This window comes from Psammomys obesus, unplaced genomic scaffold (assembly GCF_907164565.1).
Source record: "Psammomys obesus unplaced genomic scaffold, mPsaObe1.curated_primary_1811, whole genome shotgun sequence".
In the NCBI taxonomy this organism is placed as follows: domain Eukaryota; kingdom Metazoa; phylum Chordata; class Mammalia; order Rodentia; family Muridae; genus Psammomys; species Psammomys obesus.
The window spans coordinates 44,618,181-44,643,482 of NW_026585504.1; the positions used below are offsets into that span (position 1 = coordinate 44,618,181).

Sequence of the window (25,302 nt, forward strand, 5' to 3'; positions counted from 1 at the left end):
TAAAGAGAGCAAGCTGAGGTAATTTTTGTCTTAAGCAGCACAAAACAGCATGTTCATATTCAACAGTAGTATAGAAAAAACTAACTGTAAGATTAGATTAGACACAACATAAATATTTAGTATCATTTTCTATTTACTATATTTTCATATATACAGATTTTGAAATGATCTTCAAAATGTTAATGTTTTAAATGTTCAGTTTCAAACTATGAATTTTTAAATTGTATTAGCTGAATAATTAAGCATGGAATTGTTTAGGAATATCCTTTATGTCTCTATACCCTTAATACACAAATAATACAATCATGGGTTTGCGTCTACATATGTTGATATTAACCATTTTTACGAATTGATATAAAAGATTCAGTAAGTTCTTTATTGATAGTCTAACACAAATGATATAAAAATCATAGACATATAGACACATATACACATACACAGAAGCAATCAATCACAAACACACCGCACAGATGCACACACACACACACACACACACACACACACACACACACACACAAGCACAAGCCAAAATGTTCAGCATGTGAAAAAACATGTGATCAAGAAAGCAGAATTAATGATACTCTTTATTTGCTTCCCTAATATAGAAGACAACATGAATAATTTCTACCTTTTCTATTGATGCCCTTCAAGGTAGAGGCTGGGGAACTTTGGGCTTGCTCTGTGAGACACAGTGACATTTTCAGCTGTGTGGCAGAATGGATGCTTCATGCATCTGGACATTTTCTTGTATATACTGTACAGCAATCTTGATGCTATTAGACTTTGGCACATGAGGGATATATTCACCATCTTCTTGTGAAGGTCATATATTCCCCTGTCTGTATCTGTGCTAGATAACTCCAAGAACTGAGAGCGAACCTTTCCAGCAATGATTAAGTCAGAGAGTTTGGGATTACCCACTGAGAGAATGCTCTTTCTTTTATATTACTAAAGGGACAACAGAGTGTTCTCATTACATAGAGAATGGGATCGGGAAAGAAATTATTACTTTCAGATTGAATTTTCCAAGCAAAGATCAGTGTTTTTGCACTAAAGTTGTATCCTCCGGCAAAAGACATCCTAAATTTCCTCCGAAAGTATATCTGTTCCCAGTAAGTCACTTGGACAGTTTATCTTAAAACTAAACCTGATTCTCATGAAAACCTTTATAAAATATGAGTAAATTCTAATGCTTTCTGTAGAATGTCTTATAGTTATTAACATGTGTTAACAAAATAGAAATCTGCTTACAGGTACTTGTAAAGTATTCCTATAGTAACACTTAAGGCTTGGTAGGAATAGCTAACTTTAAAGCAAGGAAATTAAATATGACATGAGAGATTATTTTTCATTATTTATCATTTTGTCTTTTCTTCATTAATTCAAAAGCATTTTATGAGAGACGGTATAATGACAATATGGAAAAAAAAACAAAACAAAGGTGCATGTTTGTTTCAGTTAACAAGCAGAACACAGTAATTTAAATGCTGCCCATCAACTCCTCTGAGGATGAGGGAGTGGCTGTGTTCCCCCTTGTTTACTTACGCAGAACAAGGCATTTCCATAGTTTCTGGTCAGGGTAGTGACCAGTTTATACATGTAAAGAACTCTCAATGGAGTAAGAAGCAAACTGTGTTCAATCACATACAATATGTTTATGAGGACTGATGTCTGTTGTGTCATTATCCTCTAATTCCAAGTTATCCAAATCAATTTCTATTTTTTGAATGTATTATTATTATTAGACTTTATATGTATGTTTTCATAAAATGGAATAATCGATATTACTGTTGAGAATATTATGTGACTATTGACTTAACTATAAATGAATATAATTCAATTATTTTCTGAGTTCTCAAGTAGTGTCAAAATAGCACAATCCTTATGAAGGGTCTTAGCTGGCCTACAACATATGATATCATTTGGATAAAGAGCATAGCACATTTATAACGATGCAAATATCTAGGAGACAGCCAAGAGATGAAGGCCTAACATTTTGCTTTTGGCTCTATGCCTAAAATGATTTAAATAGCACCTTCTCCTCCATGACAGCAAATCCAGGGATAAAAATTACTCAAGTTGCTCATTGCCTTTGCTTTTTAATTAATATCCTTCTCTTTCCTCCCCATAATAAGAGTTCCTAAGGGAAAAACGGAGCTTGTTTAGGAGACAATGCTTGCAATGGCAAAACCAGCCTTACCTTTGTTATCTTTCAATGAAAAGTTGTGATTATTTGTTGTATCTGTTGTTAAGCTGAAATAAAACTGGTGTCCATTTGATGGCTCATCTTTATCTACAGCACTTATTTTTTGGATAACCTAGGTGGAGAGAATATAAAGAGAAAGACATATTAGTGTGATCTGCTGAGATTTCTACAGGAGGACACAATTCTACACCTCATCATAAATGCTGTCTTCCCCTCCCCAACGAGTTCAGGGAATGGATCAGGTTTACCAATTTGAATTCAATCTATATTAGGCTTTGGAAAACATACCATGTATTTTTCTTTTTTTAATTAAATTTTTATTTTTTTATTAATTACAGTTTATTTATTTGTATCCCAGTTGTCGTCCCATCCCTCATTCCCTTTCAATCCCACCCTCCCTCCCTCATCTCCTCCCTGCCCCTCTCTAAATCCACTGCTAGAGGAGGTCCTCCTTCCCTTCCATCTGACCCTAGCTTATCAGGTCTCTTCAGGACTGGCTACAGTGTCTTCCTCTGTGGCCTAGCAAGGCTGCTCCTCCCTTGTGGATGGGTGTGTAGGGTGGGAGGGAGGTCAAAGAGGCAAACAAGTAACAGGATAGGAGCCTACCACAGAGGCCACTGAAAGATTCTACCTAGCAGGGTATCAAAGCAGATGCTGAGACTCATAACAAAACCTTGGGCAGAGTGCAGGGAATCATAAGAAAGAAGGGGGAGTTAGTATGACCTGGAGAGGACAGGAGCTCCACAAGGACCAAATATATTTGGACACAGGGGTCTTTTCTGAGACTGTTTCTCCAACCAAAAACCATGAATGAATATAACCTAGAGCCTCTGCACAAATGTAGCCCATGGCAGTTCAGTATCCAAGTGGGTTCCCTAGTTAGGGGAACAGGGACTGTCTCTGCCATGTACTTTTCAAAGTACATGCTTGAACTCACTTTTCTGAACCTCAGAAACAAGCTGCAATAATTGATTAGACATCCCAGTAAACATCACAAGACAGAAATATGGATGGACAAGCCAAAGCCACTTTGAACTGCATTTAACTCTTAGAAATTCAAGGTATTTAATCTCTGCTGTGTAAAGTAATGGGGGAAACAGTCCAATCAAGCTTAATGTGTTTCAGCCCTCCTTAAAAGAATCTAGGTCTTTAAACACATATCAGGGCTTTTTACAATGCTTACCTTCTCTTCCTAAGAAATTCATCACCCAATTAAACAAGAATTTGAAAGTTCCTTTAATATCAGTTTGTGCTACACATCAAAGTGCTAATTTTGCTGAAACAAGCACTTTGTGAGTCATTTTAAATCTGAAAGCTTTCAGAGGCACCACTGCAGGATGCTTTTAAAGGAAACTGCAAGCAAAACTGAAGTTGATTGGAAGCCTCTTACCTGCCCTGGCTGAGCATTTTCACAAACAGTGGTTTCATAGTCCATGGCAAACTCAGGCGCATTGTCATTAATATCCAGTATAGTGATAGCCACATAGCCTCTTCCCACCTGGGATGGATTCTCTGGTGGATAAGAAAATATTTCCTAATAAACTCTGATAAAATACTCATCATACTTTTACTGCTTTATTCAAGAAACATGAAAAACAAGCAAAAAATTAAAAGTTTTCCTTTTCTAAAATATAATCTTAAAAATACTGGATTCATAATACTATTTGGTTTAAAAAGAACCACAGATAATCTGACCCATATAAATGTATTAATTTATATATGTATATATTCAAACACACACTTATATCCATATAAGTGCATATGTGAGGTAACTATGTACGTGTTTCACATGAATATATTTATACATGCATGCATATAGGTACATGCATATCTAGTTTCTGATTTAAAAAATGTGCTGAATGAGAACAGTAAACTAAACAATTCATCTTAATGATGGCGTAGCTCATATTTATGTCAGTATAAGCATATTTTTACACATTTTTTGACTATATATTTCAGCAATATAGACTTAGATATATTTTAAAGCTTGGTGACTTTGAACTTTCTAGGGTGTTTTCACATTAGTCATAAAACTATTATATCTTAAACTGACCTAATCTCAAAAAAATCCATTCTCTATTCTCACCTTGCTCCATCCTAATGTCATTTTAAAGCTTTCAACTTACGGCTCTCCATGGCAAGGACTGTAATGTTATGAATGGCATTTGTCTCTCGATCCAATGATTTGGCCGTAGTAATAACTCCACTGTTGGCATCAATATTGAAATATCTCTCCAAGTCTGTGTTTCTGTCAATTGAATATCTAGTTGAAAATTTAAAGAAAATGTTTCATATTCATTAGAATCTTATTTTTGGATTGATTTCTTAGATGATTAGCAAATCCTGTTAACTAGTAGCAATAATATACATAATGTTTAAAACTCCTGCTGTGTAGCTGTAGGCCCATAGCCCGTCTGTCTCTTTATTTGTTGAATGTTTGAAATAAACATGATAAAACACATTAATCACTTCAGCATGGCTTTGGATATTCCATTACACCTTCAAAAGCATTGCTATTATTTTTTACAGCTGATACTAGGAATAATACTGGATACAGGTCCCTATAAAATTAAACATATCTAGGTACCTTTTGATCTTATGGGTCTATCACCTTTTTTTTTTTTTTTAAATAACATCAACCAAATAGTAACAGCTCTTTTCACTGGAATCATCGCTCAGAAGTCTTAACTGGCTTTTCAAAGACTTAAAAGGAAGTTGAACACCTAAATGTGAGTGCTGTTTTAGGCTATAAAGAAATCCATCCTTGGGATACTTACAATACAAATATCAGTGAACAATCTAGTGACTATTATAGTTTCAGTCCATTTTAATATTCCATCACTAAAATCACCACCACAAAATAAATTACCATCTTTAATTCCCCTGTAGTCTTCATAATTGAATTAGACAGTAGTTCTTTTTTATTAAAACAAATAACTCTGCACAAAACCTAAAGGTCAAATAAAAACTTAGTAAGTACATACATTTTAGGCATGACCAGTGATGGCTCACTCAACTACATATATGAAAAACTTTCACAGATATTGGCATCTATCTTTTTATAACCTTGCAGAGGCTTTTATCACAATCTGTTCCTCTGTCTCAACTCAATCATTAATGAGTATAAACAATCTCTTAGCTTTCCAGCCAGTGAAAACTGGTTGGAAATAGTGTACTTCTGTCTTCTATCCACCATCCGGTAATTTTCATTCATAGTGAACACAATATACTAATGCTGTCAGTATATTTCAAAATCAGTTTACTATTGTCATTGTCCCAGTTCTTTCTTGCTAATCACATCCCTTATTTCTTTTACTCCTGTGGAAAGGTAAGTGCATGTAACACCATGAATTAAAACACAGGTAATCCTTTATCATATGTTATATTTCTGACATAGGCATTCGGAAGGATAATCATGTTGCAGGCTTTCAGCTAGTAATTTCCTATGGGACTGTAGACCAATATTGGCTGGATATAGGGTCAAGTGACCTGGCATGTTTGGAGATCTATTTCCAAAGTGTCTTGTTTCCTTGGATGAACAGCATGTGAATGCTATGACTGGCATATTGGTGGTTTACATGATTTCTCTTCATGTGTGTTCTCATAGAAAAAAGTACGAATTTCCAGAGCAAGTTTAAAGAAATTCAGCCAGCAGTAATTGTTAAAGAAAAAGAAGAGAAATCTTTAAAAAAAAAGATTTATTACAATTTATTCAGTTTGTATCACAGCAGTAGCCCCCTCCCAAATCTCTGAGTCTTACCTTCCCTCCCTCATCTCCCCCTATGCTCCTCCCCTAGTCCACTGATAGGGGAGGTCTTTCTCCCCTTCTATCTGACCCTAGCCTATCAATTCTCATCAGGACTGGCTAAATTGCCTTCCTCTGTTGCCTGGCATGGCTGTACACCCCAGACGGAGGCGATCAAAGAGCCAGCCACTAAGTTCATGTCAGAGACAACACCTGTTCCCATTACTAGGGTACCCACTTGGAGATTGAGCTGCTATGGACTACATCTGTGCAGGGGTTCTAGGTTATCTCCATGTATGGTCCTTGGTTGGAGTATCCAGTCTCAGAAAAAACCTCTGGGCCCAGAGTTTTTGGTTCTGTCGCTCTCCTTGTGGAGCTCCTGTCCCCTCCAGGACTTTTTAATCTTCCCCTTCTTTCATAAGATTCCCTGCACTCTGCCTAAAGTTTGACTGTGAGTCTCATCAACTCTTTGATACCCTCTAGGGTATAGTTTTTCAGAGGCTCTCTGTGGTAGGCTCCTGTCCTGTTCCCTGTTTTCTCCCTCTTCTGATGGCCATTCCATTTGCCTTTCTGGGTGAGGATTTATCATCTTACTTGGGGTCCTCCTTTTGTTTAGCTCTTTATGTGTACAGATTTTAGTATGTTTATCTATATTATCTGTCTAATATCCACTTATAAATGAGAATATACCATGTGTCTCTTTCTGCTTCTGGGATACCTTACTCAGGATGATTTTTTCTAGATCCCACCATTTGCCCACAAAATTCATGATTTCTTTGTTTTTAATTTCTGAGTAGTATTCCTTTGTGTAAATGTACCAAAATTTCTGTATCCATTCCTCAGGTGAAGGACATTTGGGTTGTTTCCAGGTTCTGGCTATTACAAATAAAGCTACAAACACGGTTGAGCAAATGTCGTTGTGTACTTGAGCATATTTTGCATATATGCCTAGGAGTGGTGTAGCTGAATCTTGAAGGAGCACTATTCCTAATTGTCTGAGAAAGTGCCAGATTGATTTCCAAAGTGGTTGTACAAGTTTATAGTCCTACTAGCAATGGGGTAGGGTTTCCCTTTCTTCACCTCCTCTCCAGCATGTATTTTCATTATATTTATCACCCTGCACAAAACTAAAGTCCAAGTGGATCAAAGACCTCAACATAAAACTAGACACACTAAATCTGTTAGAAGAAACAGTGGGGAAGAGCCTTGACCTCATTGGCACAGGAGACAGCTTCCTGAACAGAACACTAACAGCACAGGCTCTAAGATTAACAATCAATAAATGGAACCTCATGGAACTGAAAAGCAAAGGACACTGTCATCAGAACAAAACGACAGCCTACAGACTGAGAAAGGCTCTTCACAACCCTATATCTGACAGAGGGCTAATATACAGAATATATAAAGAACTCAAGAAGTTAAAAACCAAAAATTGAAGTAATTCAATTTAAAAAATCGGGTAGAGAGCCAAACAGAGAGTTCTCTGTAGGGGAATATCAAATGGCAGAGAAACATGTAAAGAAATATTCAACACCCTTAGTCATCAGGGAAATGCAAATCAAAATGACCTTGAGATTTCACCTTACACCCATCAGAATGGCCAAGATCAAAAATTCAAGTGACAATATTTGATTAGCTTCTTTAGGTGTGCAGACGTTAGTATGTTTTCTCTATATTATATGTCTAATATCCACTTATATGTGAATATAAACCATGTGTGTCTTTCTGCTTCTGGGTTTCCTCACTCAGGATAATCTTTTCTAGTTCCATCCATTTTTTTTCTGTAAATTTCATGATTTCCTTGTTTTTAAAACTGTGTAGTATTCCATTGTGTAAATGTGCTATAATTTCTGTGTCTATTCCTCCACTGAGGGACATCTGGGTTGTTTCCAGATTCTGGTTATTATGAATAGAGCTGCTAGACGGCTCAGCCTTTAAAGACTAGGCTCACAATCATAAATATAAGAGGAGAAATCTTATACAGATAATTCAAACAAGTGAAAAGATACCCTTAAGATGACACTCCACCCAGGGAAAACTCCAGTTGTTAAGTATGTAAATTCCTTTGAACAGATGGATTTGAGAATTCTGTTGAAAGGGCTCGAATCACTCTCAGGGAAGTGTATGCTACCATGTTCAATTGTGGATGGTGAAAAAGTCCTCTAGGAGATAGAGGTAACTGGAATAAGTCTTCAGCCAGATCCTCAGCAAAAGAAACCAACTAGAATTGGAATTAGAGAAAAGGTACATGCATCACAGGGGGTAGAACTGCAAGACAGAGCATATAACTTAACCCTGTTATAACCCAGATGATACCATCAGTCCTAGACACAAGACATTGAGCTTTCTGAAATTAGTGTTTGCCTTTTGGTGTTCATGTATCCCAATTTTCTTTGCCTTTTTTTTTTCTATGCCTAATTCTCCCCTTTTGAATCGAAAGATTCACCCTGTAACATGGCAAAGTATAAGGAGAAAAATTTCTGAGCTAAACACCAAAATCTCAGGCTTTAAGATTAGCAATTAATAACTAGATCTCATGAAACTGAAACACTTCTGTAAAGCAAAGGACACTATCAACAGAACAAAACAACAGCCTTCAGACTGGGAAAAAAATCTTCACCAACTCTACACCTGACATAGAATTCATATTGAAAATATATAAAGAACTCAAGAACTTAAACACCAACAAACCAAATAATACAATTTAAAAATGGGGTAGAGAGCTAAACAGAAAATTATCAACAAAGCAGAGAAACACTTAAAGAAATGCTCAACATCCTTAGTCATCAGGAAAATGCAAATCAAAACAACTCTGAGATTCAATCTCACATCAATCAGAATAGCTAAAATCAAAAATGCAAGTGACAGAACATGCTGGCTAGGATGTAGAGCAAGGAGAATACTCCTCCACTGCTGGCAGGCATACAAACTTGTATAAGCACTTGGGAAATGAATCTGGAACTTTCTCAGAAACTTCGAAATAGCTGTACCTCAGGATCCAGCTGTATCACTCCTGGGGATATACCCTAAAGATGAACCACTATACAACAAGGAAATTTGCTCAACTATGTTCACAGAAGCCTTATTTGTAAAAGCCAGAATCTGAAACAAAATACATGTGCCTCAACCAAAGAATGGATACATAAATTGTGGTACACAATGGCAATACTATTAAATGTATTAAATACAGCTGTTAAAAAGAAGGACATCATGAAATTTGCAGGCAAGTGTATGAAAATAGAGAAGATCATGCTGAAGAAGTTAACCCAGACCCAGAAAGACACACATGGTATATATACCCACTTATAAGTGGATATTAGCCATGTAATACAGGATAACCAGGCCAAAATCCACAGACCTAAAAAAGCTAAATCACAAGAAGGGCCCTAGGGAGGATGCTTAATTTTTATTCAGAAAGGCAAATATAATACACACCTGAAATTGTTGAAGAGAGGGAACAGGACTGGAGCCTTCCACAGATTTCCTCTGAAATATTCCCCCCAGCAGGGGATCAAAGCAGATGCTCCCAATTTGACTCACAGCCAAAGTTTGTGAGAACCTGGAGTGGACAGGAACTCCACAAGGAGACCAACAGAACCAACCAATTTGGGCCCAGGGGAGCTTGCAGAGATTGATACACCAACTAAGGACCATGCATGGAGAGGACCTAGACCCCCTGCTCAGATGTAGCCAATAGGCAACTCAGTTTCCATGTGGTTTCCCTAATAAGGGTAGAAGGTGCTATCGCTGATATGGATTCTGTTGCCTGCTCTTTGATCAGTTTCCCCCTATCAAGACAGCTTTGCTAGGCCACAGAGAAAGAGGATGCAGACAATCCTGATGAATGAGATTTGATATGCTGGGTATGGATGTTAGAGGAGAAGGGCTCACCCATTCTGAGGACAAGGGGAAGAGAATAGCGGGGGGGGGGGGAAAGAGGGAGGGAGGGTGACATGGGCGAAAATGAGGGAGAGGACTGTAATCAGGTTATAAAGTTATTATTTAATAACTAATATTTTTTAAAATAATACAACTTAATTTTATACAATAATTTTTATCACAATATAATTACTTCATTCCTCCACTTGAATTTCTTCCCTCTATCTCCTCCCATGTCCTTCCCCGTGTGAGTAACTCATATAGATGAACTATATTTATTCTGATTTGAGTGACTCTTACAGATGAACTATGCCCATTTTGCAATAAGAGATGGTCACAAAATTTGAAGAGCAAGGCTGAAATATTACGGTTAAGCTTAGTAAGATTTGTTTCAAGTAATGGATACTCTTCATTGTCAACTTGGATGAGTTTGATGCCAACTAGGAAAGACTCCTCATGGTTTGCCTGTTAATGGGTTTCATTCCTGAGGTTTACTTGGGGGACAGATGATACACTCTGACTGTGGATAGCAAAGTAATATCTCAGTATTGTCTCTGACTGAATAGAGGAAGACAAAGGAGTACCAACACCCTTCCCTGCTTCCTGACTGTGGCTCCTTTATGACTTTCGGGCTCATTTTCACAGTGCCGTGCCTTCCATGATATGATACACTATTTCCTTAAGCCACTAGACAAAGAAAATTTTAAGCTTATTTGGTCATGCATTTTGTCACAGGAACCATAAAAGTAACAAATGCAATATGCTTTCCTAATTATCTTGCTATGCCTTGGAAAGCCTATGATCTGCTATAATTTTGTATGGCTGTGATAAGGAAGGATAATCAAGAAAACTTATAAAGATTTTTATGGGAGCTTGTAATTTCAGATACTTAGAGTTCATAATACAAGAGATGAGATAGCAAGTGACAGGGGTCTAGAGCGTTGGCAATAAAATCTCAAATCCCACTACCAGTGACACACTCGATCCAACTAGGCCACACTTCATAATTCTGCCCAAACAGTTTCAACAAGTGGGAACCCAGTGGGGTCCAATTTCATGCAAACAACCACAACTATCTTGTTTCATTATGCTTCCTGCAGCACAGAGGAAAATAACTTGACCATGCATTTATGGATCATTTTCTACAATATTCTGTGTCATTTATTTGTGTCTAACTTCACTTGGCTCACACTCTAGCATTTTAATTATTACAGCTCTAATTACTGAAATTTGACTTGGAAGTCAGTTGACTTCCAAACATTTATTTATTCATCCTTTTCATAATTACTTAGAAACTTGAATTATGCAATTATACAAATTTTCTGTTAATCTTATCCACATCTATAAGTAATGCCCAGTGGGGATTTCATTAATCCACAGAATTAACTTGTAAATAACTGACAATTTCACTTCTTACTGGTATTGAGCCATTTGAATGATGAATATTAGTTTTATTTATTTTATTTATTTTTTTAATTTTATTTTTTTCTTATCAGTTACATTTTATTAACTCTGTGTCCCAGCTGTATCCCACTCCCTCATTCCTTCCCAATCCCACCCTCCCTCCCTCATCTCCACCCTGCCCTTTTCCAAGTCCACTGATAGGGGGGACCTCCTCCCCATTCATCTGATCCTGTTTTATCAGGTATCTTCAGAACTGGCTGCAAAGTCCTCCTCTGTGGCCTAACAGGACTGCTCCTCCCTTGGGGGGTGGGGAGGTCAAAGAGCCAGCCATTGAGTTCCTGTTACAAATAGTTCTTGTTCCCCTTACTATGGGAAACCAATTGGTTACTGAGCTACTACGGGCTACATCCAAGCAGAGGTTCTAGGTTATATCCATACATGGTCCTTGGTTGAATGTCAGTCTCAGAAAAGACCTTGTGCCTAGATATATTTGGTCCTTGTGGAGCTCCTATTCTTTCCCCATCATACTAACTCCCCTTCTTTCATATGATTCCCTGTACTCTGCTGAAGGTTTGGTTATGAGTCTTTGTATCTGCTTTGAAAACTCTGCTAGTTAGAGTCTTTCAGGTGGGCTCAGTAGACTCCCGTCATACGTTCAATGCACATCCCAACTGTCTTTCTCAACGAGGATTGATCATCTTACCCCATGTCCACTCTCTTGATTATCTTTTTTAGGTGTATAGATTTCATTATGTTTATCATATCTTATAGGTCTATATAAGCGAGTATATACCATGTTTGTCTTTCTCCTTCTGGGATATTTCACTCAGAATGATCTTTTCTAGATCCCACCATTTGCCTGCAAATTTAATGATTTCCTCCTTTTTGATTGCTGAGTAGTATTCCATTGTGTAAAAATACCACAATTTCTGTATCCATTCCTCCGTTGATGGACATCTGGGTTGTTTCCAGGAGAATTCTCGACAGAGGAATATCGAATGACAGAGAAACACCTAAAGAAATGCTCAACCTTATTAGCCATCAGGGAAATGCAAATCAAAACTACCCTGAGATTTCACATTACACCCATCAGAATGACCAAGATGAAAAAGTCACAACACATGCTGGAGAGGTTGTGGAGAAAGGGGAACCCTCCTCCACTGCTGGTGGGAATGTAAACTGGTACAACCACTTTGGAAATCTATCTGGCGCTTTCTCAGACAATTAGGAATAGTGCTTCCTCAAGACCCAGCTATACCACTGCCAGGTATATACCCAAACTTTGCTCAAGTACACAAAGGGGATAGTTGCTCAACCATGTTTATAGCAGCTTTATTTGTAATAGCTAGAACCTGGAATATTAGTTTTATAATTGGCAAGATTTCTGTGATATTTTCTATTAGTGATTAGTCTTTCCATACATCTATCAATTCTATGTAGATTCGACTAGACATAAATATGTATTCATGTTTTAGAATTATTGTTACCTTCATGTTTCTTTCTGTCTTCAGTTGCCCCAAACAAAAATCTGAATGTAAATATTTGGTCATAGAGTCAGTATTATTGATCATAATTAAATTGTTTACTAGGGATTTCCTATGTTACTATAGTAATTGCTCATCAGTATCAGCAGCCATGCTTTTCCCTCCCTGGTGTATATGGGCTTTCTTTCTTTTTCATCCTCACTGAACTAGCAAACATGTGTCAAATGAAAAATAAATGTGTCAAATAAAAATTTAACATAGTTATTTTCATTTTAATTAAAATATAATCACACCTTTCCTTTTCCTTCCCTCTCTCCAACTCCTTTTCCTGGCAATCTCAAGCTTCTTTGATTATCACTATCAGACACACACATACACACACTGTTAGGAGCAAATATTAAATCTGATGTGCTTAGTCAATATTGTTGTTTGTATGTATATGGTTTTAAGGCTCAAGACCTGAACAGTGACAATAACAGTGGACATGCTATTGCTGAAGGGGTAAAGTCTCGTGAAATTTCTCTCTAGGCAAAGAACTACAGTCAACTGATGAGTGACAAGGGAGAGAGAATTAGTTGCTCCCAGGGACAAGCACTATTTCCTTTTTTATTGTTTTTCTCTATCTTTTATTGTAGACACAGGTTTTAGGACAGGCTGGACCAGGTCTCAGTTTGAATTCTTGTTGGGTTGAGATTTTGGTCAACACTACTGCTTCTTTTGGGATCCTACTTATAAGCCACAATACCCAGCTTTTTTATTTTTTGAATTATAAGCAGAAGTGTTAATTCATTTACCATCTATAGTAAGACTAGCTATAACTTATATCTTTCGTATTTGGATGAAAACATTCTACTTTTAGTTTCCTTGGACTTCTTTAGAATCAGAAGTAAATAACAAATTTCCCTTAATAGTTTCATCAAGAGTTGATATGATTCTTTCTTTTTTCTCCTTATAGAAAATGTTCTGTATTGACAAACTTTTATTTTTGAGATGGGTTTCTTTATGTAGCCTTGGATGTCCTTGATCTCACTTTGTAGTCCAGGTTTGCCTTGAACTCACAGAGATCCACCCTCCTCTGCTTCCCCAAGTGCTGGATTTTCAGGCTTGAGTCACCTTGCCTGTCTTGAAGAACTTTTACGTATATATGTAACATTATTTTTGGAGATAAACTTCATGATATCATGGTGAAATATTATTTACATACTGTCTGATAGAATTTTTCTATTCTTTATTTGAAATTATTTTCATGAAGATTTTCTTTTGCAGTATTTACCTACGTTATGCATCAGTATAATGCTAAATTATACGATCTGTATCTTCTCCTTTGTTCTTATGCCAGTGTTGACTAGGAGCTCTTCTTAGGATTCAAATAAGAATCTCGGATTTCATGGATTTCTATGTTTCATGAATGTTCAAATGTACTGATTTGATGATCTTTTACCATCACCACCATATTTATATAGCATGTTTTGATATTTTTAATGGTATAATTGTTTAAATTTTTTTCTTTATTAATTACACTTTATTCACTTTGTATCCTCCCTGTGGTTCTCTCCCCTCCTCCTGTCCCAATCCCTCCCTTCCTCCACCCTCTGCATGCATGCCCTTCCCCAAGTCCACTGATAGGGGAGGACTTCTTTAATTACACTTTATTCACTTTGATTTTTAAAGAAATATTTTTATACCTTGTGTGTCTTTCTGCTTCTGGTATACCTCATTCAGGACGATCTTTTCTATATCCCACCATTTGCCTGCAAATTTCACGATTTCCTTTTTTTTTTAATTGCACATGATATATACTGATTTATAAGTAGATATTAGACATATAATATAGGATATTTATACTAAAATCTGTACACCTAAAGAGCTAATCAAGAAGGAGGACCCTGAGTAAGATGTTCAATCTTCATTAAGAAAGGCAAATGGAATGTATATCAGGAGAGGGAGCAAACAGGGAACAGGACAGGGCATATGAAAGACTCTATCCAGCAGGGTATCAAAACATATGCTGAGACTCATTGCCAAACTTTGGGCAGAGTGCAGGGAATCATATGAAAGAAGGAGGAGATAGACAGTCCTGGAGGGGACAAGAGCTCCACAATGGGAGGAACAGAACCAAAAAAATCTGGGCCCAGAGGTCTTTTCTGAGACTGATACTCCAACCAAGGACCATGCATAGAGATAACCTAGAACCCCTGAACAGATGTAGCTCATGGTAGCTCAGTGCTCAAGAGGGTTCCTTACTATGTGAACAGGGATTGTCTCTGATATGAACTCAGGGGCTGGCTCTTTGATCACCTCCACTGAGGGGAAGCAGCCTTACCAGGCCACATAGGAAGACAATGCAGCCATTGTCTCCAGGTCTCCTGATGAGACCTAATAGAATAGGTTCAGATGGAAGGGGAGGAGGACTTCCCCTATCATTCGACTTGGAGAGAGGCATAGGAGAAGAAAAAGGAGAGAGGGTGAGATTGGGAGGAATTGGGGAGAGAGCTACAGCTGGGATACAAAATGAATAAACTAATTAATAAAAATAAAATTAAATTAAAAAAATATTTTAGGTCATCATGGTGGTTTACACCTGTATTCTCAGCACTCAAGAAGGCAGAGGAAGGTGGATCTCTGCGAGTCTGAGGCCAGCCTGGTCTGGACAGCCAAATTCAGGACAGCCAAGGCTACACAGAGTAACCCTGTCTTGAAAGGCAGGTTATTTTGCAGAAAAAAAAATAATGGTACATGGTACATGGACTGCAAGTTTGGAGATCCTATGAATAATGATCTTCATTCAAACCCACCACTCTTTGCTTTCTACAAAATTCAATATCTGCTTTTTACCCAAAATTACAGCTGCATTCTGTGCGACAGAGCTGTCTTTCCCAGCAATAGGATTGTTTATGTATCTGTCTACTTATTCTTCATGTATAAACATATAGCTACACTAAGACATAGAAACATATATAGACATAGTGTAAATAATATACACTTTATGTGCACCTCGCAACAGAACAACTAAGATCAATTCTGTTAAGATGACGATGGCAACACTTCTGCAGTCAAATAGCACCAGTATTATTAATTTTACATATACATTTTTAACCAAATAGTCTAATTAATATGATGATGTCAGTACATTTTTAAAATTTTGCATGCCTCTGAGTATGTGATGTGTTTGAGTCTACATGTACATGTGCGTATATATGGGTGGGTGGTGGGGGTTGACACAGGACATCTTCCTTAATCACTCTCCACTTTATTTACTGAAGCAGGTCTCTAGCTGGCCTGAACTTGAGGCTCACCCATTCCTCTCATCTAGCTAAATAGTTATTATGAAAGTCCCTAATCTCTTCCGCAAACATTTTGATTACAAGTAAACAATTGTAACCGCTCAGGTTTTTCTCTTTCAGTGTGGGTGCTGAGAATCTGAACTTCAGTCTTCCTTCTTTCATGGGATGCATTTTATCACTCAGCCAATTGTACAATCATATCAGATATTTTTGATAAAGTAGTTTTCTAAATGTTTTGGGCAAATGACACGACGTATAGTGACAGGTTTTGTGAAAACATTTTTCCTCAAATTTATTGTGAACTTTTGCTATTAAATTAAAAAAAAGTAGAATGGTTACAGAGTTGACATAGATTAATTTCATTCCTCATTGGGGTAAAGCCAATGGCTAAATATTTGCCTCTATTCTCAATAGACTCACATATTCCAGAATTAGATTAAAGGTCATGGAAGTTGAGAGCTCATTTACTATGGCTTTCTGTTATTAGTCATCTCATCATTAAGAATTGAACATAACCAAGGATTAAGAAATAACTTCTTAATAAGAAACCAAAGTCCTGAGTGAGGTATCCCAGAAGCAAAAAGACACACATGGTATACATTCACTTATAAGTGGATAGTAGACCAATAATTAGTATAAACATACTAAAATCTCTATACCCAAAGAAGCTAAACAAGAAGGAGAACTCTGGGTAAGATGATCAGTCCTTACTCAGAAAGACAAACGAGATGGACATTAGAAGAAGGAGAAAACAAGAAATGAAACAGGAGCCTACCACAGAGGACTTCTGAAAGACTCTACACATCAGTTTATCAAAGCAGATGCTGAGACTCATAACCAAACTTTAGGCAGAGTGCAGGGAATCATTTGAAAGAAGAGGGAGTCAGTGAGACTTGGAGAGGACAGGAGCTCCACAAGGAGAACAACAGAAATAAAATATCTGGACACAGGGGTCTTTTCTGAGACTGATACTCCAACCAAGGACCATAAATGGAGATAACCTAGAACTTGTGCTCAGATGTAGCCCTTAGCAGCTCAGTATCCAAGTGGGTACCCTATTAATGGGAACAGGGATTTTCTCTGACATGAACTTAGTGGCTGGCTCTTTGACCACCCTCCGTGAGGGTGGAACAGCCTTGCCAGGCCACAGAGGAGGACAATGCAGCCAGTCCTGATGAGACCTAATAAGCTAGGGTCAGATGGAAGGGAAGGAGGACCTCCCCAATCAGTGGACTTGGAGAGGAGCATGGGAGGAGATGAGGAAGGATGGGACTGGGAGGGAATGAGGGAGAGAGCTACAGCGGGGATACAAAGCAAATAAAATGTAATTAATGTGAGAAAATAAAAATTTAATTTTAAAAACAAAAGAAACCAAAATTACTAACATTTAAAGATGAACTCTATGATTTAACTTAATATGTATCTATCTATACAGCTGTGATTATTACATGGAAACTTAGTACTGATATGCATGTGTACATGTCTGTACGTAATGTTTCTAACTAGCTATATTTTCCTCATTTCTTCCACACTTTTATTCATAGATTAAGAGCAATTATTTTGGCACATTCAGATTACAGTCCTTTTCTGGTATGTAGGTATGTTATAGCATATATTATAAATGTATAGGAGAACTATAACAAGTTGAATTGGTGCGTTAGACAGAGAAATTTAAGGTATGGAGAAAGAAGTCTGTATTATTTCAAGAAGAGGTGAATGACATTGACAATGCACATTAGTAGACAGATAGATTGTCCATGGAGCTCTGAGCTTATTATGTTCCTTAATGATAGTCGTGGAATGAGGAAATATTAAAGGTATTCTTTATCTACTCACTAGAGACAAGTGCTATGGCCATGCCAACAAATTATAGGTAAAGTATAAATCAAATCAAGATACACTATGGAAATTAACCCCCTAGAGAAAAGGACCAGAAAAAATGAGATTTTATTTTTATGTTTTAAGAATGGGTAGTGTAAACGTTCTCCATCTTAGGTTCTCGGAAAGCAGACTGAAGCAAAATTAAAGCAGGGGCCTCAGGCTTCAGGTAGCTATGCAGGACAGACTGTCCACAGCTGTTCTGGTTAATTGTCATCAGCCTGACACAAACTAGAGTCATCTGGGAAAATGTAACCTCAATGGAGAAATTGCCTCCATCAGACTGTCTTTTGAGCATGACTTTAGGGGAATTTTAGCAATTGCTATGTGAGGACCCACCCCAGGAGAGGAGGCTCCAACCCCTAGGCTGGCAGGCCTGGGCTGTCTAAAAAATTAGCAGAGAAAAGCAGAGACAGCACAATAGGAAATTAGCAGCTCTGCTTTAGTTTTGTCTCTGGGTTCTTGCCTGAGTTCCTGCCCTAGCTTCCAATGATAACGGACAACATACTTAAACCTATAAGTCAAATGAGCCCCTTCCTTCCCCAAGTTGAATTTGGCCAGTACTTTATTACAGCGATAAAGAACCAAAGTTAACATCTCCGTACTGAGTTACCCAGACAGTGAGGAAGGCATTGCAGTGTCTGGCTAAGGTGAGGCAGGTTGGGGGATGGGAGGACACTTGCTTTCATGGTCAGGAGCACCTCTCAGTGCAGTTGCTCATGCTGTTATGCTCATGATGTTCCAGCTTCTTCCCAATAGTTGGCTTTTGCTGGAATTTGTTGGAGTGACTGTTTTCAGACGAGTTGCATGTTATTGTAGAAAAGGTACTTAGGCTGCTCTGTTTTTGTTGTTGTTTGTTTGTTTTACAGATATTTCAATATATCTAAATATCTACCTCCAAACTCATTCTGATAGTTTGTAAAGGGCTGTATCAGACTCTGTTATTCATGCTCGGAGTTCTAATTCCAGAACAATGTCTTACACACACACACACATACACACACACACACACACACACACACACACACACGGCTCCAAAGGGCTGAATATAAGATTAATTTAAAAAAAAATGTGTGTAGTCCTCCTGCACACAAACAACAAATGGGCTGAAATAAAAATTAAGGAAACTACATCCTTCACAATAGTCACAAAAGTATCTTTAAAGTATCTTGGTGTAACACTAATCAAGAAAGTAAAAGGCCTGTATGACAAGAACTTCAAATCTCTAAAGAAGACAATTGAAGAAGATATCAAAAGATGGAAAGGCATCCTATGCTCATGGATTAGCAGGATTGACATAGTAAAAATGGCCATTTTACCAAAGACAATCTACATATTCAATGAAGTCACCATCAAAACAACACAGTTCTTTACAGACCTTGAAATCTTGAAATAACAATTCTAAACTACATATGGAAAAAGAAAACAAACAAACAAACAAAAAACCCTAAAATATCTAAATCAAACCTATACAATAAAAAAAACTTGTGGAAATATCTCCATTCCAGACTTCAGCCTATACAAAGAGCAATAGTCATAAAAACTGCATTGTACTGGCATAGAAATAGACTGGTTGATCGGTGGACTCAAATTGAAGACCCAGAAATAAACCCGCATATCTATGGTCATCTAATTTTTAACAAAAGGGCCAAAACCATATAATGGACAAAAGACAGCATCTACAACAATATATGGTGCTGGTCTAACTGGAGGAAAACAGAGTGGATCAAAGATCTCAATATAACACCAAATACACAAAATCTGTTAGAAGAGAAAGTGGGGCAGAGCCTCAGACTCATTGGCATAGGAGACAACTTCCTGAACAGAACACCAACAGTTCAGGCTCTAAGATCAACAATTAATAAACGGGACTTCTTGAAAGTGAAAAGCTTCTGTAAGGCAACGGACACTGTCAATAGAATGAAAAGACAATTTACAGTTAGGGAAATTATCTTCACCAATCTTACATTCAACAAAGAGCTAATTCCAAAATAGATAATGAACTCAAGAGATCAAACACCAATAAACAACCCAATTTTAAAAATGGGGCACAGAACTAAACAGAGAATTCTCAACAGAGGCATCTCTAATGGCAGAGATGCACTTAAAGAAATGCTCAAGTTCCTTAGTCATCAGGGAAATGCAAATCAAAATGACTCTGAGATTCCATCTCAAACCAGTCTGAATGTCTAAGATCAAAATCTCAAGTAATGGCACATGCTGGTGAGGATGTGGAAGAGAGGGAACACTCATCCGTTGGTGATGGGAGTGTAAACTTGTACAACCACTTTGAAAATCAATCTGGCATTTTCTTAGAAAATTGAGAATTGTCCTCGACCTGCAGTGATACCTGAACACCAAGTGGGGGCTGGTGGTGCAGGAGGCCAGTCTGAATTGTGAGACTTGGCAGCTTCTTTCTCTGATTTCGTTTCATCCTCAGTATCTAGCTCGTCTCCTAAATCATTTTCTGCTCTCACATTATACAAATTAGCTTGAGCTCTTGCATGAACATTTAAAATAACCTGAGAAGTCTTTTTTTTTTTTTTTTTTTTTTTTTTTTTTTTTTTTTTTTTTTTTTTTGCCTGTTTGGCTGCTTTAATTTCCCCGAGTTACTCTTTAGCTGGTGAGATTAAATTTTTTTTATAATTTTTCACTCTCCTGCTGGGGATTCAGAGCATTTCTAATTAGCATCCATAAAGAAAAAGTTATAACAGGTACTTTTTCAGGACCATTATTAGTATAATAATCTTGCAACCCTTTCCATATCTTCTCCCAAATTTCTAGATTGACAGTACCTTCATTTGGAAAACAAGGACAAACTTCATTTACATACTAAAGGAATTAGGGAGTTTATCCTGAAAAAAAAAAAAAAAAAAAAGAATCTATTTGAGGGATTTGATGAATCCCATCCTACTAGTTCCCTGCCCCTGACTGGCTCTACCTTACTCAGTACTCTTTTTTTTTTTTTTTTTTTTTTTTTTTTTTTTTTTTTTTTTTTTTTTTGTTTTTTTTTTTTTTTTTTTTTTTTTTTTTTTTTTTTTTTTTTTTTTTTGCCTGTTTGGCTGCTTTAGGGAATAACTTTACCTCAGGAACCAGCTATACTTCTCTTGGGTATATACCCAAAATATGCTCCACCATACAAAGAGGATACTGGCTCAGTGTGTTCATAGCAACTTTATTCGTAATAGCCAGAATCTAGTAACAAACTAGATGTCCCTCAACCCTTAAAGAATAGATAAAGAAACTGGAGTACATTTACACAATGGAATATTACTCAGTTATTAAAAACAAAGAAATCATGAAATTTTCAGGCAAATAGATGGAACTACAAAAGATCATCCTGAGTGAGGTAACACAGACCCAGAAAGATACACATGGTATGTACTCTTAAGTGGACTTTAGCCATATAGCAGAAGACAAGCATATTACGAGGGAGGCTCAGACTCAAAGAAGAAAAGTAATAAGGGGGACTAAGGTGAGGATGCAAAAATTTCATTTGAAGGGAAGATTGAATAGACAGAGGTAATAGCTGCAGAGAGGGAACAAGGAGACACAGAGTTGAGACGTTGGAGATCAGTCCTGACTAAAGCAAGGGCAAGAGGACAGAAGGCCTAGAGAGAAAAGAGAAATCGAGGGTGGGGACATTTCTATGATAAGCTGGAGACCTAAGTCAAGGTAGGCTCCTCGGAAGATATGATGGGGATGAAACAGGGACTCCAATTAGCAGAGACAAGACACTGACATCCTTTAACTAGACTAGTCTTCTTGTAAAGACAAACCAAGTAATCCACTTAAAAAATGGGGAACAGAGCTAAAGAGAGAATTCTCGAAAGAGGAACGTCGAATGGCAGAGAAACACTTAAAGAAATGCTCAACCTCATTAGCCATTAGGGAAATGCAAATCAAAACGACCCTGAGATTTCACCTTACACCCATCAGAATGGCCAAGATGAAAAACTCAAGTGATAGCACATGCTGGAGAGGTTGTGGAGAAAAGGGAACCCTCCTCCATTGCTGGTGGGAATGTAAACTGGTTCAACCACTCTGGAAGTCAATCTGGCGCTTTCTCAGACAACTAGGAGTAGTGCTACCTCAAGACCCAGCTATACCACTCCTAAGTATATACCCAAAATTTGCTCAAGTACACAACAAGGACATTTGTTCAACCATGTTTGTAGCAGCTTTATTTGTAATAGCCAGAACTTGGAAACAACCCAGATGTCCATCAACGGAGGAATGGATACAGAAATTGTGGTATTTTTACACAATGGAATACTACTCAGCAATCAAAAAGGAGGAAATCATGAAATTTGCAGGCACGTGGTGGGATCTAGAAAAGATCATTCTGAGTGAAGTATCCCAGAAGGAGAAAGACAAACTTGGTATATACTCGCTTATATAGACCTACAAGACATGATAAACATAATGAAATCTACACACCTAAAGAAGATAATCAAGAAAGTGGACACAGGCGAAGGTGATTAATCCTCATTTAGAAAGACAAATGGGATGTGCATTGAACTTATGACAGGAGTCTACCACAAAAGGCATCTGAAAGACTCTACCTAGCAGTGTTTCAAAGCAGACACTAAGACTCATAACCAAACCCTCGGCAGAGTGCAGGGAATCATATGAAAGAAGGGAAGTTAGTATGATATGGAAAGGATAGGAGCTCTACAAGGACCAAATATATCTGGGCACAGGGTCTTTTCTGAGACTGACACTCAACCAAGGACCATGTATGGATATAACCTAGAACTTCTGCTCGGATGTGGCCTGTGGTAGCTCAGTAACCAAGTAGTTTTCCAAAGTAAGGGGAACACGGACTATTTCTAACAGGATCTCAAGGGCAGGCTGTTTGACACACCCCCCCCCAAGGGGAGGAGCAGTCTGTTAGGCCACAGAGGAGGACTTTGCAGCCAGCCCTGAAGATACCTGATAAAACAGGGTCAGATGAAAGGGGAGGAGGTCCTCCCCTATCAGGGGACTTGGAAAGGGGCAGGGAGGAGACCAGGGAGGGAGTGTGAGGTTGGGGAGGGAATGAGGGAGCAGGATACAGCTGGGACACAGAGTTAACAAAATGTAACTAAAAAGAAAAATAAAATAAAAAATAAATAAATAAATAAATAAATATGCCTTTAATATAAAAAAAAAGACTAGTACTCTGAATGTACTCTGTTAAGCTTGAAGAAAATCTCTGCAGAGATGTCAGAGTTGTTCTCTCAGAGCTTAAAAACAGATGCTAAGACTCACAGCCAAACATTGGTCGATGTGTGGGGAGTCTTGACGAAAAGTTGGAGGAAAGATAAAGGGACTCTGGAATGACAGGAGCTCCACAAGAAAAACAACAGAGCCAATTATCCAGGGCCCATATGCTGAGACTAAAGCAACAACCAAGGACCATGAATGAACTGGACCTAGGCACACTACAAAGATGTACCAGATGGGCAGCTTAAGCTTCAAGTGGGTCCTCTAATAAGGGAAGTGGAGAATGCATTGGACAGGAACTCACTTGCTAGCTTTTAGATCACTTTTCCCTGGTGGGACTTCCTTGACATGCCACAGGGGAAGTAGTCATTAGTCCTGATACAATTTGATGAACTGGGTGGATGGGAAAGGGAGCTCCCCCTTTCTGAGGAAAAAGGGAAGTGGGGAAGGAGGGAGGATGGGGAATTGGGAAAGGAGAAGGGAAGGGGCTACAAGTATGTAGTTAATAAAGTTAATAACATAAACAAATAAGAATAAATAAATAAAACAAATTTAAAAATAAGAAAAGGCTCCAATACATTAGTAATTTTCAACTTTTAAACTTTTAAACTTATCTTTGCATAGTGAGTACACTAGTCTAACAAAACGCTTCTTTTGTTTCTATAGTACAGGGTGTATATTTTCTTTTTACGTTTTTAGTCGCAATTATATTGAAATGAACAACAGTTTGAATGGAACACAACTCCTAATTTCCTCACAGAACTGGCTCCTGCTACTTTTCAGATTAACCATCTGCACGGCTAGCACTATTTTTCTGCATGGCGCTAGTTCACTCTGTGCGTGATAAAAATGAGAAATTCATAAATTATGTAGAATGCTGCACACAAATATATGCATGTATACAACCCACTTAAAATGCACACTAAATTATTCAAACACCCCGTGTGTGTTCACAATAACCGCACCACACAAGGCTATTCCTGATACCACTTTATGTCTCTTGTCTGGGCATGCGCAGCAATGGCAATGTCAGCAGAGCCTGCAGTAAATCTTACCCCGGTGTACTCTGCTGTACATCATACATGAACACATAGCTAGTTTTAGAATTCTGTCTTTGGGTGTGCTTTGTGCCCTTCAGTAATCAATCTTGTGACTTGTAATTTATCACCAGGGTCTTTGAATGAAGGGAAAGGAAACATAATCGTTCCCTACGTTCTATTTGTTCAGCTTACGCAAATGTCGCCATCCCCAAAGCACTATGATGCTATCATTCGTGTTGTCCAGTTGAACTCGGTTGCTCTGATTTGACCCACAATTTGCCGTGCTAAAACAAGGACATTTTTTTTTCTAGTAGTTCTTATTTTTCATGAGATCTTGCTACTTCATCTAGATTGTAAGTTCCTGGATGTTGGAGGAAATGTTTTATTTATCTTTGTTTCCTATCAGTGTTTTCCCCAAGCCTTTAACAGAACAGGTTCTTGATAAATGTATCTTAAACCAGTTGATTAGTCTGCCAATGTTGACATGAAAAATAAGTCTGAGTTCTTCAATCTCAGGCTCCTTTATGGTTCTTTCAAGTTTGAATAAAAAAACAAAACACAAGCAAACAAAGAACAAAGTGAAGTTGCTGCTGTTTTAAAAGATGATGATGTAAATGTTGTATTTATTCTCTCAAATGGAGAGAGGGAGGTGAGAGTTGTACCCAAGCTGTAGAAACACACAGATGGGGCTGAGACCAGAGAGTTTCTTTCTCTATTTTTATTGTTCCCGGGCATAGGCCTGGAAGCTTCTAGCCCCCATAAAATCTAATCATTTGAAAACCCCAACAATGAAGGTTTCAGGTTCCAGACTCCATCCGTTAATCTAGGCTTAGAATATTTCAGCCTCTGAGATTTACTGCTGAATAAACTCTTTCTAGTTCTTTCTGAACTCTTGCTGGATGGTTAAACTAAGCTGGTCTGGCCAAAACGCCTCTCCAAGCTGACTCATTCAAACTGGATTCTCTCTGGGCATCTGACTAACTTGCTCTGTTTGACTTCAAACTAAATCTGGTAGTATGTTCTAATTTCTTGGCCCCTTCTCATTCTCTGCCTTATTCTCTCTACAATCTGTCTCTATAAAATTGTCCAGGGAAAGCTATCACACATACTTTTCTCTTCCTCCTATTACCGCTACTATCCTCCCTTCTCTCCCCACACTGCTCTTAAGTAGCCT

The 25,302-nt window shown here is 37.8% G+C and overlaps 1 protein-coding gene across 1 annotated transcript in view; it reads right to left on the reverse strand.

The window, feature by feature from the left end:
- The window catches only part of Cdh7 (cadherin 7), a 140,994-nt gene that overhangs the window by 22,695 nt on the left and 92,997 nt on the right, over positions 1-25,302 (reverse strand). Inside the window, exons 7-9 of the mRNA XM_055601229.1 lie at positions 4,333-4,469; positions 3,597-3,718; positions 2,201-2,318 (exon numbers count right to left, since the gene is read on the reverse strand). Coding sequence (XP_055457204.1) covers positions 2,201-2,318; positions 3,597-3,718; positions 4,333-4,469 — 377 coding nt within the window. The remainder of the gene's footprint in view (positions 1-2,200; positions 2,319-3,596; positions 3,719-4,332; positions 4,470-25,302) is intronic.